The 18,377-nt window shown below is 45.3% G+C and overlaps 1 protein-coding gene across 1 annotated transcript in view; it reads right to left on the reverse strand.

Moving 5' to 3' along the window:
• Positions 1-15,811: 15,811 nt before the first annotated feature.
• The window catches only part of LOC143960926 (gamma-glutamyl hydrolase-like), a 54,947-nt gene continuing 52,381 nt past the window's right edge, over positions 15,812-18,377 (reverse strand). The window contains exon 10 of the mRNA XM_077469958.1: positions 15,812-18,196. Within this exon, the coding sequence (XP_077326084.1) occupies positions 18,078-18,196 (119 nt within the window). The 3' untranslated portion in view covers positions 15,812-18,077. The remainder of the gene's footprint in view (positions 18,197-18,377) is intronic.

An 18,377-nucleotide genomic window follows, 5' to 3' on the forward strand; every position in this document is an offset into this window, starting at 1 on the left:
TACAGGACACAGGCTGAGTATTCATAGACCCTGGGTTATAGGCCTGTACCGTCAGGTGATTGGACAATGGCAAAGCTTGGAAGACTCTTCACCCCGATAATCTTACCCCACTCTGTGAGTCCTCAGTTTTTTGCTTGCGTGTTATGGTGATGAATCTCTTCTTTTTTTCCTTTTGTAGAAGTGCTTGGTACCTTTATAAAAGCCATGTTTCTAGACAGTATTATTGGGAAATCTTGTCTAATACCACCTATATCACGTGAAGCTAAATCATTTTGAGAAAAACATTTGCAGGCTTCAGTTCAGACTAAGGGCGCTCCATCCATCCCAAATACTGTAAGTATTTGTGCAAAAAGAAATCCAAAGAATTGGTAAAGATGATGCAAAATGAATACACCACAACTATACGAATATAACAAAAATGATCTATTTGTATTATTTATATCAAATACATTTCTAAAAGCACTTACCTATCAAAGCAGCCACCTTGATACCTCAATTTAAATGTGCAATCAACAAAGTGAAAATATTAAAAAAACAAGCAACCATAGTGGTAGGTGGATACAATAATTGCATTTCTGATTTTGATTGTGTTCATTTGGTATTGATTGAACTCTTGAAACAATCTTTTATATTGCTAGTGTTATATATTAAATCTTGGTAAATTAGATGTGGTTCTGTATACCTTGTGTATATTGGGGAAGGGAGGTGGAAGTGGCACAAAGAAGCTCACCTATGATAGTAAACATGATAGATCTGGCCCTTATAATGCTAAGGCCGCGTACACACGCGCGGACTGTTCGCCCAACTTTGTCCGTCCAACAGTTTCGGCAAACAGTCCGCTCAAACTTAGCATGGACGGACATGGCCACACACGACGGACGAACAGTTTGCTGAAACCGTGCGCGATGACGTTTCGGCACGCACGACGGATCGAAAATTTCGACGTCCAATACACTGCAATGCAACCTTCCGACGTGGAAATCCTTTCTGAGCATGCGCGAGACTTAGTTGGCCGAACAAGCCTACACACGAGCGAACAGTCCGCTGAAACCTTGTTTCAGCGGACAGTTTTTCGGAATTTCCGTAAGACCTTGTTCGGCCAACTGTCCGCTGAAACTGTCCGCTGAAGCCCCACACACGAGCGGACTGTCCGCCCAAACACTGTTCAGCGGACAAGGTTGGGCGAACAGTCCGCCCGTGTGTACGCGGCCTAAGAGGGAGCGTCTGCCTGCTATTCTAACCACTTCAGACCCAGGCCAATTCTGACATTTCTCTCCTACATGTAAAATTCCTAATTTTTTTGCTAGAAATTTACATAGAACCCCCAAACATTATATATGTTTTTTTAGCAAAGACCCTAGAGAATACAATGGCGGTCATTGCTTTTTATCTCGCACGGTATTTGCGCAGCAATTTTTCGAACAAGTTTTTTTCAGAAAAAAAACAGTTTCATGCTTAAAAAAAAAAGAAAACAGTAAAGTTAGCCCAATATTTTTGCATAATGTGAAAGAGGAGGATACGCCGAGTAAATAGATACCCAACATGTCACGCTTCAAAATTGCACGCGCTGGTGGAATGGCGCCAAACTTTGGTATTTAAAAATCCCCATAGGCGACGCTTTTTACATGTTTTGGGTTACAGAGGAGGTCTAGGGCTAGAATTATTGCTCTCGCTCTAACGTTCGCGGCGATACCTCACATGTGTGGTTTGAACACCATTTTCATATGTGGGCGGGACTTGTCGCTTCTGTGTGCGAGCTCACGGGGACAGGGGCGCTTAAATTTTTTTTTTTTTTTTTTATTGTTAATTTTATTTTTTATTTTTTATTTTTACACTTAAATAAATAAAAATACCGTATATACTCGAGTATAGGCCGACCCGAGTATAAGCCGAGGCCCCCAATTTACCCCCAAAAAACTGGAAAACTTATTGACTCGTGTATAAGCCGAGGGTGAGACATGGCTGTCCATCCCTGTGTGTCCGTCCATCCCTGTGTGTGTGTCCGTCCATCCATCCCTGTGTGTGTGTCCATCCATCCATCCATCCCTGTGTGTGTATCCATCCATCCATCCATCCCTGTGTGTGTGTGTGTGTGTGTGTGTGTGTGTATCCATCCATCCATCCATCCATCCCTGTGTGTGTGTGTGTGTGTGTGTGTATCCATCCATCCATCCATCCATCCCTGTGTGTGTGTGTGTGTGTGTGTGTGTGTGTGTATCCATCCATCCATCCCTGTGTGTGTGTGTGTGTGTGTGTGTGTATCCATCCATCCATCCATCCATCCCTGTGTGTGTGTGTGTGTGTGTGTGTATCCATCCATCCATCCATCCATCCGTGTGTGTGTGTGTGTGTGTGTGTGTGTGTGTGTGTGTGTGTGTGTGTGTGTGTGTGTGTGTGTGTGTCCGTGCAGCCTTGTGTGTGTGTCCAGCCTACCTGTGTCCCAAGCCTCCGTCCCGAGCCGCCGTCGTCCCGAGCCTCCTCCGTCCCGTGCCGTGCCTCCTCCGTCCCGTGCCTCCTCCGTCCCGTGCCGTGCCTCCTCCGTCCCGTGTCTCCTCCGTCCCGTGCCGTGCCGTGCCTCCTCCGTCCCGTGCCGATGGATCGCCGCTCTTCTCGGCGGCCATTCTACAATTCAAAATTCCGCCTCCGCCTGTGATAGGCGGAACACTCAATTTCCCAGCAGCCTGTGTTCCGCCTATCACAGACATCCTCTCATACTCGTCCGTAGTATGAGAATGAGCGGATGTCCGTGATAGGCGGAACACTGACTGCTGGGAAATTCAGTGTTCCGCCTATCACAGGCGGAGGCGGAGAAGGAGGCGCGGCTTTTGAAAATTAATGTCCGCCGTCTGTCTGCTCGATACGCTGATCGAGCAGTCAGACAGCGGCGACTCGAGTATAAGCCGAGGGGGCACTTTCAGCCTCAAAAAAGAGGCTGAAAATCTCGGCTTATACTCGAGTATATACGGTAAATAAATTGATGACTTTTATTCCTATTACAAGGAATGTAAACATCCCTTGTAATAGGAATATGGCACGATCGGACCTATTTACAGTGAAATATGGGGTCAATAAGACCCCATATCTCACCTCTAGGCTGGGAAGAATAAAAAAAAAAAAAAAAAAAAAAAAAGCGATCATGGCTTCCTATCCAGATCGGCGCCGTTAATTTGAATACCGAGGCCGGGTGTGACGTCATAACATTGCGCCCGGCCTCCGAACGATCATAGAGACTCCGGGGACAATCTAGTCCGCTGGAAATCTCTATGATCACATGCTGGGGCCGGCGGATCCTATGACCGACTCACCGATCGAAACGGTGAGTCGGTAGAAGCACCCCTCCCGCCGCCCGTAAGAACGATCAAGCGGCGGAACAGCCGCTATGATCGTTCTTATGGTGTAGGGAATCGCCGGCTGAAAACGGCAATATCTGAATGATGTCTGTGGACTCAGGCATCATTTAGATATAACCAGCGAAACCCCATGACGTCAATAGACGTATTGCGGGTCTCAAGTGGCTAATATGTTGCAGTTTGTTAGGAAAAATAACGGAAAATTTATATCAAATACTTACCGTAATTTTCCTTTCCTGATAGGCTCCATGGCAGCATACGTGTGGGTAGCCCCGCCTCCACGATTACCCAATAGGACCCAACTCCCATAAATCTTTGCTCCCGGCTACTATCAGTGTTCCGTAACTAGCCAACTCCAGACATTTGGGAGGGAACTCCTGCTGCCATGGAGCCTATCAGGAAAGGAAAATTACGGTAAGTATTTGATATAAATTTTCAGTTTTCCTGAAAGGCTCCATGGCAGCATACGTGTGGGAAATAACTCGCCAAACACACCCGGGTGGGCAAAATGTCGAGCAAAGAACAAAAGTTTATTTTGCATTGTCAACCGACAAAACTTGCAAACCAAAATTAACAGAAGACAGAGCCGCTGGCTCTACACAGTAATGAGAAACAAAGGTATTAATGGAAGACCAAGAGGCTGCTCTGCAAATAACTTCAGGAGCCACATGGCGAGAAGCTGCCCACGATGTTGAAATACTCCGTGTTGAATGAGCCGTTAATGCCTCAGGAGGAGCCAAGCCCTTTGCTCTGTATGCCCTCTGAATGATCTGAACGATCCAGGTAGAGATAGATCTAGCCGAAGCTCGCAATCCTTTATTCTTGCCATGAGGGAAAACAAAAAGAAATTTTGTTTGTCTAAAAGGAGCTGTGACTTCCAAATATTGTTTAAGCGCGTGTCCTACGTCCAGAGGATGAACATCCTGACTCTCTGAGTTCTTGAAAGTGGGAAGCACAATTTCCTGATTCTCATGGAAGACCGAGGTTACTTTGGGATTCGATCCCAACATGGGAATCAATACTGCCCTGTCTGGAAAGAAAGTCAGAAAAGGTTCCTCCGAACCTAGATTCCTAATCTCAGAAACTCTCTTGGCTGAGGTTATAGCTACCAAGAAGATGGTCTTGAGAGTGAGATCCCTTATGGACAGAGGCTCCGTAGAATCCTTTCCAAGGTTTGAGAGAAAATCCAGCACTAAAGGGAGGTCCCATTTAGGAAACCTTGGTTTTCTTTGGGGTCTGAGCCTGGTAGCTCCCTTGAAGAATTGTCGTACCAGCGCATGGTTTGCCCAGGAAATACCCGTAAAGGCTGAAATAGCCGACACTTGGACTCTCAATGAACTGATAGCTAGAGGTAAATCAAGGCCTGTTTGGAGAAAGCTTAGTATGTCTTGTATTGTTGGAGAACTGCAAGAATTTTCTCTGGAGGACATATGGGCTGAAAACTTGGACCATATGCGCTCATATACCCTATTAGTACTCCCGCGTCTGGAATTGAGAAGGGTTGGAATGACCTCTTCCGGACAACCAAGAGCTTCTAGCCTTTCCCTCTCAAAAACCATACCTTGAGGTTCAGACATGATGGGCATGGATGTAACCTTGTGCCTTGAGATAGCAAATCCGACCTGAGAGGCAGGGGAACTGGCTCTTGATAACTGAGGAGCAGCAGTAGAGGGAACCAAGGTCTGTTGGGCCAGAAAGGAATCACTGCGAGAATCTCCACCTTCTCTGTCCTGAGCCTCCGAAGGAACTGCAGGATCACCGGAACTGGAGGGAAGGCGTAAGCTGTCTGAAACTTCCAATGTTCTGTGAGGGCATCTATCCCATATGCCTGAGGATCCCTGAACCTTGAGTAATATTTCGGAAGCTTCCGATTGCACGGGGAAGCGAACAAGTCGACTTCCAGGGACAATCCTAAGGACAGGAGCCAATCGAATACTTCCCCGTGAAGGGACCACTCGTTGTTGTCCAACTCGACACGCGATAGGAAGTCCGCCTGAACATTCTGCACCCCTGGGATGTAGACTGCAGAAAGGTTGGACGAATTCTTCTGAGCCCAATTCATTATCGGCTCCATCTCCTGTAACAGGGACCAGCTGCGAGTTCCCCCTTGCTTCTTTACGTAAGCCACCGCGGTTGTGTTGTCCAACCTTAGCATGACCGAGGCATTCGCTGTCAGATGGTGGAATGACCGAAGCGCCTGGAAGGCCGCTCTTAGCTCCAGAACATTGGAGACGACTCTTTGTGATGGAAATGTCCACCTGCCCTGAGCGATCTCCGAAAGACAGTGAGCCCCCCATCCTCGGTTGCTGGCATCTGAAGTAACCGTGACCCATGAGATGGGAATGATCGAATGGTGGTTGCGCAGGTTCTTCCCCTGAAGCCACCAAAGAAGAGACGTCCTCATGGCTGGAGTGAGGAATATGCGCTGTGTCTGGCTGGATAAGTCCCACTGTTGTAGAAACCCCTTCTGAAAGGGACGAGTGTGCCACTGGGCCCACTTTACCATGGGAATGGTGGCTGACATTGTGCCAATCCCCCTCAAACATTGGAGAGCCGAGAGATGGGATGCTGCAAGGGCTGCATGAATCCTGTCTCGTATGACTCCAACCTTCTCTTCCGGAAGGGCGATAGTACCTTCCACTGTGTTGAACTGCGCCCCTAGGAAAACAAGAGACTGAGTTGGATCTAGGTGACTCTTCTCTAAGTTCAGAAGCCACCCGAACTCCTGTAGAGTGGAGATGACTAGGTCTTTGTGCTCCAAGAGCTGCTCTCTGTTCTGGGATAGCAGAAGAAGGTCGTTGAGATAGTGGTGGAGACGAACACCTTTGACTCTGAGAAAGGCCACAACTGCCAAAAGCACTTTGGAGAAGACCCGTGGGGATGTTGTTAACCCAAAGGGAAGACATGTGAATTGAAGATGTTGATTGCCTACTGCAAAGCGGAGGTACTGTTGAAACTCCTTTGCCACGGGAACATGGAAGTAAGCGTCCTTCAAGTCGACTGATATCATCCAGTCCCCCAGATACACTGACTGCTGGATGGTAAGCAGAGATTCCATCTTGAACTTCTCTTTGCGAATGAAGGAATTGAGATGGGTCAAATCTATTACCGGCCTCCATGTGCCGTTTTTCTTTTGAACCAGAAACAGAGGGGAATACATGCCCTCTCCATGTTCTTCTTCTGGAACGGGAACGGCTGCGCCTTGATCCAGTAAAGAGTTCACGTAGGTCAATAGGACTTGTTTCTTCTCTTTTGATTCTGGAAGATTTGTGGGAATAAATCTTAGCCTTGGGGTGCTGATAAAACCCCACTTGTGACCTGAGGAAACTGTTTTTACTGTCCAAAAATCCCGAATTGAGGCCGCCCAAACATGCCTGAAGTGGAGAAGACGAGCCCCCACCTGACAAGTTTGAGCGGGCCCAACTTCAAAAGGATTTCGCGGAATCCTGCTTGCCGGACGAACCCCCTTTTGAGGTATTTTTGAAAGAAGACTGCCTGGATCTCCATGACCTTGAGAATTCTCGACCAGGTCTATAGCTCCGCGCCTCCCTGGCACGATCAGGGCCTTGTCTTCTAGGGAATGGACGCTTTTGATTTTGAAGACGTCTGTCCTGGGGAAGAAACCCAGATTTCCCACCTGTAGCCCGGGATATGGCAGTATCCAGCTTGTTACCAAACAAAGATGACCCCTCAAAAGGAATACGGCACCAGGCCTGTTTGGATGCTGGATCCGCCAGCCATGGACGGAGCCATAACGCACGGCGTGCTGAGACTGCTGCTAACATATCCCGAGATATCAGGCGGATAACATCAATAGATGCCTCCCCCAAAAAGGCAGACGCCATCCTGATTTCTTGAATAGGGGAGTCTTTGGCTGTCTCAATAGAAATACCCCTCAGGAATTCTTCTACAGAATCAGCCCAAGACTCTATGGCCTTGGATACCGCTGCCATTGCAAGCACTGGTTTGCAAGCCATTCCAGAAGTCAGGTATATCCTTTTAAGGTCTGAATCGATCCGCCTTTCCAAAGGATCTTTAAAAGATACCGTATCCTCTAAGGGTAGGGTTACATATCTCACCAAACGCATGAGCGCTGCATCCACCAGTGGTGCTGACTCCAGGTGCTTCACATCCTCTTCTTTAAAAGGGTATAACTCTCTATAAACCGGAACCCGTGGACTCAATAAGGCATATGCCCAATGAGTCAACCGAGCAGAGGCTGTAAAAAATATTAATAAGGGGATCTTCCACGCCATTTTTCCTGGCCACAGTAGGAGATGATACCTCGGTTCTTAATATGACAAGGGCTGTCTTTAATATTGATTGGACCCTGGGCAAACATTTCCTTTGGTGGGCCGCCCCCCCGGCTCTGAGACATACAATAAATAGCAGCTGCACTCAGGTTACATCATATCATTACTGCTCATTGACTGGATACTAGAGGTTAAAGCACACATTACAACTCATTGATTAGTTGCTGGAGGTTACAGCTCACTGATTGGTTGCTGATGGTTACAGCATATCATCTCCTCACTGCCTGCACACCATTAAATGGGGAGGTGAGGGGGCCCACCAATAGACAGAAAACACCCAGAACTTGCTATTAGCAATGAGCAGAGCAGAGCACACACTGCTATGAAGGTTAACTGAGTGCAGCTAGGAACAGAGCCCAATAGGAACAGTATCCCTGAGGACAGGCTGCTAGAAATAAATGACTAGTTATGCCACCTGCAGTAAAGCAGTGTTGAGGGGTGAGCTACATTCAGAGTACAGGGTTGAGAGCTGCGCTATGTATAGAATACAGGATTGAGGGGTGTGCTTTGTATGGAGTGCAGGGTTAAGGGGAGCGCTATGTACAGAGTGCAGGATTGAGGGGAGAGCTATGTACAGAGTGCAGGATTGAGGGGAAAGCTATGTACAAATTGCAGGATTGAGGGGAGAGCTATGTACAAATTGCAGGATTGAGGGGAGAGCAATGTACAGAGTGCAGGATTGAGGGGTGAGCTATGAACAGAGTGCAGGATTGAAGGGAGAGCTATGTACAGACTGCATGATTGAAAGGAGAGCGAAGTACTGAGTGCAGGATTGAGGGGTGAGCTATATACAGAGTGCAGGATTGGGGAGTGTTCTATGTACAGAGTGCAGGATTGAGGGGTGAGCTGTGCACAGAGCGAAGGATTTAGGGGAGAGAGAGCTGTGTACAGAGTGAAGGATTGAGGGGAGAGCTGTGTACAGAGTGAAGGATCAAGGGGAGAGCTGTGTACAGAGTGAAGGATCGAGGGGAGAGCTGTGTACAGAGTGAAGGATTGAGGGGAGAGCTGTGTACAGAGTGAAGGATCAAGGGGAGAGCTGTGTACAGAGTGCAGGATTGAGGGGAGAGCTATGTATGGAGTGCAGGGTTTAGGGGGTGATCTGTGTATGAAGTGCAGGGTTTAGGGGTGTGTTGTGTATGGAGTGCAGGGTTTCGGGGTGAGCTGTGTACGGAGTGCAGGATTAACGGGTGAGCTGTGTATGGAGTCCATGGTTTAGGGGTGTGGTGTGTATGGAGTGCAGGATTGAGTGGTGAGCTGTGTATGGAGTGCAGGCTTTAGGGGTGTTGTGTATGGAGTGCAGGGTTTAATGGTGTGTTGTGTGCCTCCAAGTTGCCCCACACCCCCCCCCCCAAGTACAGAGCTTTCCTTTCCCCAGATTCCAGTTTGGAGCTCACCCCCCATCAATAGACAGCATTCCTCTGGTATCAATGCCCCCTCCTTCCTTTATCAATACACAGCATTCAGAGTCCTCACCAGCTAAAAAACATCAGAGTGGAGCTCAAGAAGAGCAGCTGCAACTTACTGCAAGCCTGTGGCTTGGAGCAGCTTCTGCCTGTGTACATCCCCCACCCCTTCCCCTCTCTGCTCTCTCCTCAGTTTAAGGATATGTTTTGTAGAGCAGGGAGGCACTGAAAACTTCGGAAAGGTATGAGCCACTTATGGATGCCTGTTAAGGCCTTTCTTCCTTATTGATGAATGAATGAATGATTTGTATAGCGCTGCAAATGCAAACTGAATGGTCTCTCCTGTGTTATCCTGCTTCTTAAAAGAGGTGGGTCTTGAGTTTTTTTCTGAAGGCCCGATGGTTTTCTTCCACGCGGATGTTGGTGGGTAGAGCGTTCCATAGCCGTGGTCCTTGGACTGCGACTCTTCGTTCTCCCTTAGATTTGTAGCGGTGCTTGGGGATGAGGAGGCGGTTTTGGTTTGTTGATCGGAGGCGGAGAAGATGGTGGGATCCACTGACTACTGATCCTATTTGTGCATCCATAGTCATCTCTGAGTCAAAGATGACTCAGAGACTTTTGGCTTTGGTGCTTGGGAGGATGGTCTGTCCAAGGATGGTGGGTGGTGACCATGGGGAGTTTTTTTACTTCGGTTTGCGTTGAGGAGCAGAAGCTTTGTTTTTGATCCATTGAGTTTGAGTTAGCTAGTGGTCATCCAGTCATCTATCAATGTGAGACATTTTTCTAGTTTCTGATATTGGTCTTTTTGTCCTGTGATGCAGAAGTAAAGTTGAGTGTCGTCAGTGTCTGAATAGCAGCATAGATCCGATTTGCTGATGACATTCTTTCAGGAGTTTTGTTGGAATTATGTCATTGGGTGATGTGCTGTCTCTGAGGTTCTTGACAATGTTTTTGGTGTTATCAGTGGTGATCGGGGTCAGTGAAAAATTTGGTGATTGTGTGATGATCGAGTGGATTTCCTCTCCTTGCTTTGTTGAATAAGGTTGGTTATTTTTTTTTTGTTTAATTATTTTCCGAATGTTGTCGATTTTGTCGATAAAAAAATCTGATAACTTGTCGCAGTATTCTTCCGTTTCGTTTGCTGGGGGCTTAAGGCAAGTGGGATTTATAGTCTGGGCGACTAGTTTGAAGAGTTCACGTGGGCGGTTTAAGGCTTTTGAGAGGGTGTTTGAGAAATGTTATTTTTTTGCTTTGAAGATTGCTTTGTGATATTTCTTGGTGAGTATTTTGTAGTTTGTGTGATTTTCCTTTGTAGAATTTCTTTTCCAGGCTCTTTCAGCTCTTCTGTGTTCCTGTTTCAGTAGAGTAAGAGTGCCATTAAACCATCCAGAGCGCTCTACGTTTCGGAGCAACTGAGTCTGCTGTTTGTAGTAATGCCTTGTTTAAGGAGCTGAGTATTTGTTCTGTTGAGTGGTTTAAATTTAGCGTTGCTATTTTGTTTGATAATGTGGTTTTGAAGATTTCCGAGTGTAGTTTCTTATGCGATTTGGTCCAATGTGTTGTTGTTGACTGGTTTAGTTTTTGGAGGGTGGTGTTGGTGGAGATTTCAAATTTGATAGCGTGGTGGTCTGTCCATGGTAGCGGTATGTTGTCTAGTATGTTGATGTCCATATTTTGTTTAAAGATGAGGTCCAGAATGTGCCCTGAACCCATGTGTGGGAGTGTTTATTACTTGTTGAAGCCCTAGTTCTTCTAGTTGGTTAATGCAGGCTGTGGCGATGTGGTCTTCGGTGGAGTTTGCCCAGAGGTTGAAATCCCAGAGTACCAGAACCTTATTGGTTTTCAGAGTGTGTAACGAAATAAATTCAGTGAGGGGTATCGATAAATTTGTCTTTGGTCCTGGTGGTCTGTAGCATAGCAGCATGTGAATGGTCTCTTGTGGTGTTGTTTGAAGATGTAGAGTAAGTGTCTCCATAAAAGGTACTGAGTTCTGTACAGTTGGTTGGACGAGCGCCAGGTGAAATTTTAAGATCACTGCTAGGCCTCCTCCTTTTTTTTCCTATTCTATGCTCAGTTAGGATCCTGTAGTTTTCCAGCACCAATTCTGTTAGGATGGTGTTGCAGTCGGGTGTTAGCCAGCTTTCCGTGATGAAGAGGCAATTTATGTTGTTTTGGGTGATGACTGCCGATCTGGTGTTAATCAGGGCGCATGGTAAATGTTGCGGTTGACTTGTAGTCTTCTTGTGTTTGATGGTTGATTGTGGATTGATCCTTAGTAGTTGTTCTTTCCGTAGTAGTTTTTCACACAAAAATCACAAAATAGTGATATCTTCATCCAGTGATGATCATTCACCATCTCCTTATCCTTCCCATTCTCTCTCCCTGTTTAATTCAAGTGGTCACTTGTTGATTTGATGTAAATGTCATTATGCAGAGAGCCAGGTTGGGGTTAGTTTAGGTATACATATGAGGTTATGATGTACATAGTATTTACATGCTTCATGTATAGCAAAGTGTTTTTATCATATTCACACATCCTAATGATCTGTTTGAATTGACATAATATGTATACATGCCACTTGTCCTCCGCTGTTTGCTCATTTGTTTTTTTGACTAGATCCAGAACGGCATTGGTGGGGTTAACGTGTGTGCAGGGTTTTTGTTACTGACGCTTTAACAATAAAACAAGTTTGTATACATTGTTTTCTTTTTCAACATGTCTTAGTATGTTGTGTGTGTGTGTGTTTTGTTTTTATTCATTTTTGTGTACTGTTTGCTTCTTCCTGGTTTAGAGCAGGGCAGCACAGTGGTGTAGTGGTTAGCACTTTCACCTAGCAGCAATATGGTTGCTGGTTCAAATCCCGACCACGACACTATCTGCCTGGAGTTTGCATGTTCTCCCTGTGCCTGCGTGGGTTTCCTCCGGGTACTCCGGTTTCCTCCCACACTCCAAAGACATGCAGGTAGGTTAATTAGACCCTGTCCAAAAGAATTGGCCATAATATGTGTACGTGTATGTCAATGTTGTAAGTGCGTCGGGACTCTACAGGTTAAAGGACCGCATAAATAGCTGCAGATGGACACCGGTGGCAAGAAAAGCGCCCTGAGGCGATTCAGTTCGTATAGGTAGCGCTATATAAGTCATTCATTCATTCATTCATTCATAGATGTTTACACGGAGCCTGTATATAAGTATCTTTATGGATGTTTTTCCTTTATTTTTCCTTTTTAGCTCAGGTGTACTCTATTTTCCAGGTGAAGTATATTAGAGGTGTGCACACTTTAGCCTGTAATTAATTTTGTGATGTCTGATTGGCTATTCATCCCATGGACACTTTTTTTTTTTTTTTTTTTAATTTATTTTTATTGAAAGTTTTCAATACATTAATAACATACAAACATACCAAACGGTCCCAACAACCTCCCCAAACCCCCCCCCCCTCCCTTCCACCCTCCCCCCACCCAACCAAGCTCCCTTCTGTGCAGCCCTCCATTCTTCCTCCTAGTTCAGTCTATAAATACCGACAGTACCACTCATAAAGAAACATATAGCCTGTACTGTATCTGAATAACAAACTACTTGAAATGGGGATATAACCAATCCAGGGGAAAGCACCTCTCTGCCCCGCCCCTCACCCTAACCTTAAGGAGAAAACCCCACGCCTAGCGATTAATTCACAGTATCTGCGGCATCAAGCCAGCACCGCCACACCCTCTCAAATTTGTTAGGGCACCCTCTGCTAAGATAGGTGGCTTTGTATAACGGCAAAGCATTATTAATCAAACCTTTCCAATAAGAAACCGTAGGAGGTTCGGGTTTCTTCCAACACAGCAGGATAGCTTTACGCGCATAAAACAGCGCCAGAGAAATCAGAGTCCTCTGCGCCCTTCGAGGTGCCAACTCCTCCACCAGTCCGAGCAAACATACTGCAACTGTGACTGGAATCGGCACCGAAAGGACAGATTGTATAACCTGTGTCACTCCCTTCCAGAACTCCTCAATCCGCGGGCACTGCCAAAACACATGGTCAAAGTCAGCTCGGTCAGCTGTGCAGCGCCAGCATCCCCCCGCGCCGGTACCGTAAATCCTAGCCAGTCTGGCTGGGGTATAGTATACTCTATGTAGAATTTTAAACTGAATAAGTCTGTCTCTGGCCGATACTAGGGTCTGAAACGGGTGTCCCCACATGTCGTCCCAATCCTCCCCTCCAAAGTCAGGTATCAAAGCACTCCAAACATCTCTACAGTTTTGGACAGGTTTCGGCCTGTCCGGGAACAGCATGCTGTACACAACGGAGAGAGGCTTTTTCAGGTCCTCTGTCCGTAGCACAGTCTCCAAAGGCGAGACTTCCACCCGCAAAACCCCAGGACCGAACTGAGAGAGAAATCCCATGGACACTTTTAAGGCTATTATTTATATCTGTGATTTCACTCTTTATCCTTAGCTATGAATAAGCGCCAGAACAAAGCGTGAAACGCGTTCGATTTTTTATCCTGTTTTTCCATATTTGATATGTGACTGCGTTTGGATTTTATCGACCAATAAAGATGCCATTTCTCTGACGTGTGGCCATCCAGGAACTTCTTTTTATTTTCTGCTGAAGCCCATTTACTAGACCTGTCTGCATCGTATCTACCGGGCCCTCAGAACACCCTGGCAGATCAGCTGAGCCAGAAGTTCTTGAGCCACACGGAATGGATGCTTAATCCAATATACCTAGCAGAGATCTTTGCCCGGGGGGGGGGTTCCCGACATAGATTTAATGGTGACACCGTTAAGCTGTCAGGTGCCTCAATTCTTTTGCCACCTCTTCTAGCCACAGGCTCTAGCCCAGGATGCATAGCTCCCAACTGTCCCTGATTTCAAGGGACAGTCCCTAATTTGGAGCAATGTCCCTCTGTTCTCCTCATTTGTCCCTCATTTTGGTCCGATCTATATAGTTGTATATAAAATGCACTTTTTATCTTTCAAAAAAAGTGTTTCCCAGTGCTAAACCTTTCACCTGGTTTCTAAATTGTTGCATTTGTAAATTTTAAAAACCAATATAAAGGAATAATAGTGGTAAAAAAAGCCCTTGTGGATTTCATTTACCTTTTTTTTGGTTAATTCTCCTTTAAGGGGGTGTGGCAAGGGGCGTCCCATGCCTACATATGTTTGGCAGTAGGTGTCCCTCATTCCCATCTCAAAATATTCTGAGGTATGCAGGATGCACTCTTTCAGAGATGGCGCTTCAATCAAATTTACCTATTTCCTGATGCTTAGGTCATTACTGAAGATCATAGAAGGAGGAGTACCAACTATCGTTTTCTTGCGTGAGGAGCCCGTGGTTTCCCCTTCTATGTCACCTGCCACTGTGTCCTCCAATCAGACTGCATCAAATCCAAGACCTGCTCCTTTGCAACAGCCGCATTCACCCCAACTCGGCCCATCTGGCCTTGACTGCCTGGAATTTGAGAGCGGTAAACTGCGAAGGCTTGAACCTCTCTAATTCGGTAATGTCCACCCTTCTATCAGCTAGGAATAATTCTATAAACTCCACTTATTACAGAGTGTGACAGAAGTTTGAGGCTTTTGTGGTTCAAATGGGGGTTTTCTTTCTGTTTCCCCGCAGTTGCTAATGTTCTGGACTTCTTGCATTAAGGCCTTGATTCAGGACTTAGCTATAACACCCCTAAGGTCCAAGTGTCAGCGCTTTCGGCCCTTATGGATACCTCATGGTCAAGAGAGTCTCTAGTGATCCATTTCCTCAGAGCAGCAATCAAGATCCATCCACCAATCCACTCCTTTTTTCCAAAATGGAATTTGTCATTGGTCTTGAGAGGGTTGCTGAAGAAGATGGTATTTTTGACAGCCTTAGTCTCGGCTAGGCGAGTCTCGGACATTGCTGTCTTTTCCTGTAGGGAACCATTCTGCACCTCCTTCCTGGATAGCGTGATATTACGGCCTTCCCCAGATTTTCTCCCTAAGGTCTTGTCAGAACTCCATTTTAATTGGGAATCAGTCCTGCTGGCCTTTTCCCCTTCTCCAGCAGATGGGGAAGAGCCCGGATGTTACAAACTAGACATAAAATCTCTTCTCAAGCCATACTTGGCCAGAACTAAGCCGTTCCGGAAGACGGATGCTCTCTTTATATTTACAAAGGATCCTCAGATGGGCATGCCAGCCCCCCAAGAGTTATCTCTACATGAATTGTAAAAAAAATCCAATCAGCTTACTCTATAGAAGGCCTCTCCACAAGGGCAGTTTCATCCTCATGGACAGCTTGGTCCAAAGTTTCGGCAGATGTGATTTTTAAGGCAGCAAGCTAAAAGTCACCTAATACCTTCATAAAGCACTATAAGCTGGATGTGGTGTCATCCCGATATTCTCAGATGGGAGCTTCTGTATTGTCTAATGCTCAGTTAAGATATAAAAAAAAAATCTGTAGCAGTACCTGGTGTCTATATCTTGTTCTTCCCTCCCTGGGATTGGCTAGTTAAATCCCATCGCATGACGCAGAGCCAGGAAAATGTAAAATTGTTACCAAATACTATAATTTTCCTCTCCTGGCTCTGCGTCATGCCAGCACATTCCCTCCCTGGTCCATCGCAAGCTCTTCATGAAAACACCATCACCAGGTACTGCCTTGTCTTTTATGCTACTATTCAGGAAGGTCCTATTGGGGGTCAAGGGGGCAGAGTAGACCGCAGTGATGGCATGACGCCGAGTTAGGAAAGGAAAATTACGATAAGTACATGGTAACAATTTTCCGTTATATGGATTTATTGGAAATTTTTTGCACTTAGTCATTTGTTTTCAGATCATGTGTATGTTTATGTGAATTGTTATGTTTACATACAAACACAGTATTTATTCAAGACACTTTTCAGTGTTTGGTACATTCACCAGATTGCACAGTTTTTTTCACTTCATTCAGCGCTGCACATTCCCTTTTCCTTTTTACACAATTTTATCTCTTGCTGTGTTGACTGCTTTTACATACTTAGGGACTGGTGCGGTATTACCTTTTCATTTACATTTATTTATAATATGTGTGTCTGTGTGTATATATTTATGAGAGGGATCTTCAAAAAGTTTCCACACTTTTATATTTTTGTTGGAAATGATGAGGGAGGGAGGAGTAGTAATTGGTCTTGTCTGAGAGTGTCATGTGACTCATATGTCTGGTAAGCCAGCTGATCTTACAGTTTAGTATAAGGCCCCTTTCACACTGGGTCGGTTTTCAGGCGTTACAGCGCTAAAAATAGCGCCTGTGTAGCGCCTGAAAAAACCAGCCCCTTTCACTCCAGTGTGAAAGCCAGAGGGCTTTCACACTGGATCGGTGCGCTGGCAGGACGGTGAAAAAAGTCCTGCTAGCCGCATCTTTGGAGCGGTGAAGGAGCGGTGTATTCACCGCTCCTAAACCACTCCTACCCATTGAAATCAATGGGACAGCGCGGCAATACCGCCAGCAAAGCGCCGCTGCAGCTTTGCAGTCGGTTTTAACCCTTTTAGGCCGCTAGCGAGGGTTAAAACCACCCCACTAGCGCCCGCAGGCCACCGCTAAAACTAAGGTAAAGCGCCGCTTAAAATAGCGGCGTTTTACCGCCGACGGTCGCACCGCCCCAGTGTGAAAGGGGCCTAAGAGTTGTCACGCTGTGGTGGAGATGGCGGCCAAAAAAAGTGCAGAATCATTTTGAAGAACCCTACTTCTTCAACGAAGATATTGATATCCATCATCCTAACATATTATTCTGTAAACACGGTTAACAGCATTTTCATATAATCTTGTGTTTTAGACATATTTTTATTTGTTTACAGAGTAGGCAATTACTGTATTATGTATATAAGTGCTAGCCCTCTCATTATGGAATGTATTGTATATTAACAGTTGGACAGGAGCTTACATCAGTCAAGAGACCTCATTACATAATCACTGTATATTTATAATAACAGTATTTTGTTTTCCTCTTATCCTGTTAATGTCTCTCTAAGGATATTACTGTCTTGGGTTACATATAAGAAATCTCTTATTAATGATTGTTGCATATCGTAATTGTATCTGGTTAAACACAGAGCACATCAGGGAATCAGATCATACACACCAGGGAGGGCTACTACCACAAGGGAACAAAATGCTACAGAGAGTTGGCAAACATTTCAGCATCAATTTAAATGATTTTCATAGTACTGTAAAATAAAAAATGCAATGTGTTTAAAGTACGGTATATGTAGAGCCAGTTACTTGCATATAGGTTTTAGTAGGTTATTGTAAAACTGAAAATTCTATTCAGTCTTTTGAAAACCTAGTGATGGGCTGTCACAGGCCATCTCTTTGCTGGGTTTGGGCAGTTTCATTTTTGCTGGATATGGGGCTGTTTCTTTGCTGAATACTGGTGGTTGAAATCATCTGGAAGTGCTTCTAAGCTTCAATAATTGCTGGATATTTCTAATGTTTTGCGCATTATACTACATTTCTTTTTATTAACAAATTCCTTACAAATTTATTGTATAGCTCCCTACATTATACTTGGTTACCTGTTCTCTAAAGGGGACAGTGCTAGGAGGTGTGTAGGGGTGGAGACAAGGGGCGGTTCAAGGCGGCAGTTCTAGGGTGGGTAGGGGTCGAAGACAAGTGTGGCCTAGGGGAGGGGGGTGAGGAAAAAATGCCTTGCATCTAAGAATTGGTGATCTGCAATATAATAAATATTAGATTTTTGGTTTTAATACTGCTTAAATGTGAAGATTATATAATAATCCAGTGTTCAATTCTTGAGCTCACCTTGGTTGGAAGCCACCTTCATCATATCAGCTTCCAGACCAAGTACAAGATCTTTATCCAATTAAAAAAGCACCAGTCCTCTTTTCCAGCACCCATAAAGCAAGATAACAAAGGTAAGTGGCCCAGGGGGGAAGTTAGGAAGGCATTGTTTGTGTTCACAGGTTTAAATCTATATGTTGCTATGTATATATTTAACTTTATACATTTTCATTCAAACGGTGTCCCTGTAAAGTCATGCTCTGATGGTGGCTAGAAGAAATAGACCTGCTCGTAGCCACTGATATTCGCTGTGTATGTTGGTGACCAATTGTAAATCAGAGCTGATCCCTCCTCTTTAGCACTTGGAAAGTGATTTGAGTTTTTCCTGGCTGTAATACAAAATTGAAAAATGCATAAAAATATTAAAACAGACATTTTTCACATAAAAAAAATCCTGCTAAACAGATTTCTTTTACAACACTGGGAACTTTTATATAAAATGACTCCAAGTGCCAGTGCAAGTACAGTGCTCATGAACTCTTGTCACATGATTCTTTGCTGTGCTACCGG

The sequence above is a fragment of the Lithobates pipiens genome, unplaced genomic scaffold (genome assembly GCF_037356315.1).
Source record: "Lithobates pipiens isolate NorthernLeopardFrog02 unplaced genomic scaffold, aLitPip1_a1.2 Scaffold_8, whole genome shotgun sequence".
Taxonomy (NCBI): domain Eukaryota; kingdom Metazoa; phylum Chordata; class Amphibia; order Anura; family Ranidae; genus Lithobates; species Lithobates pipiens.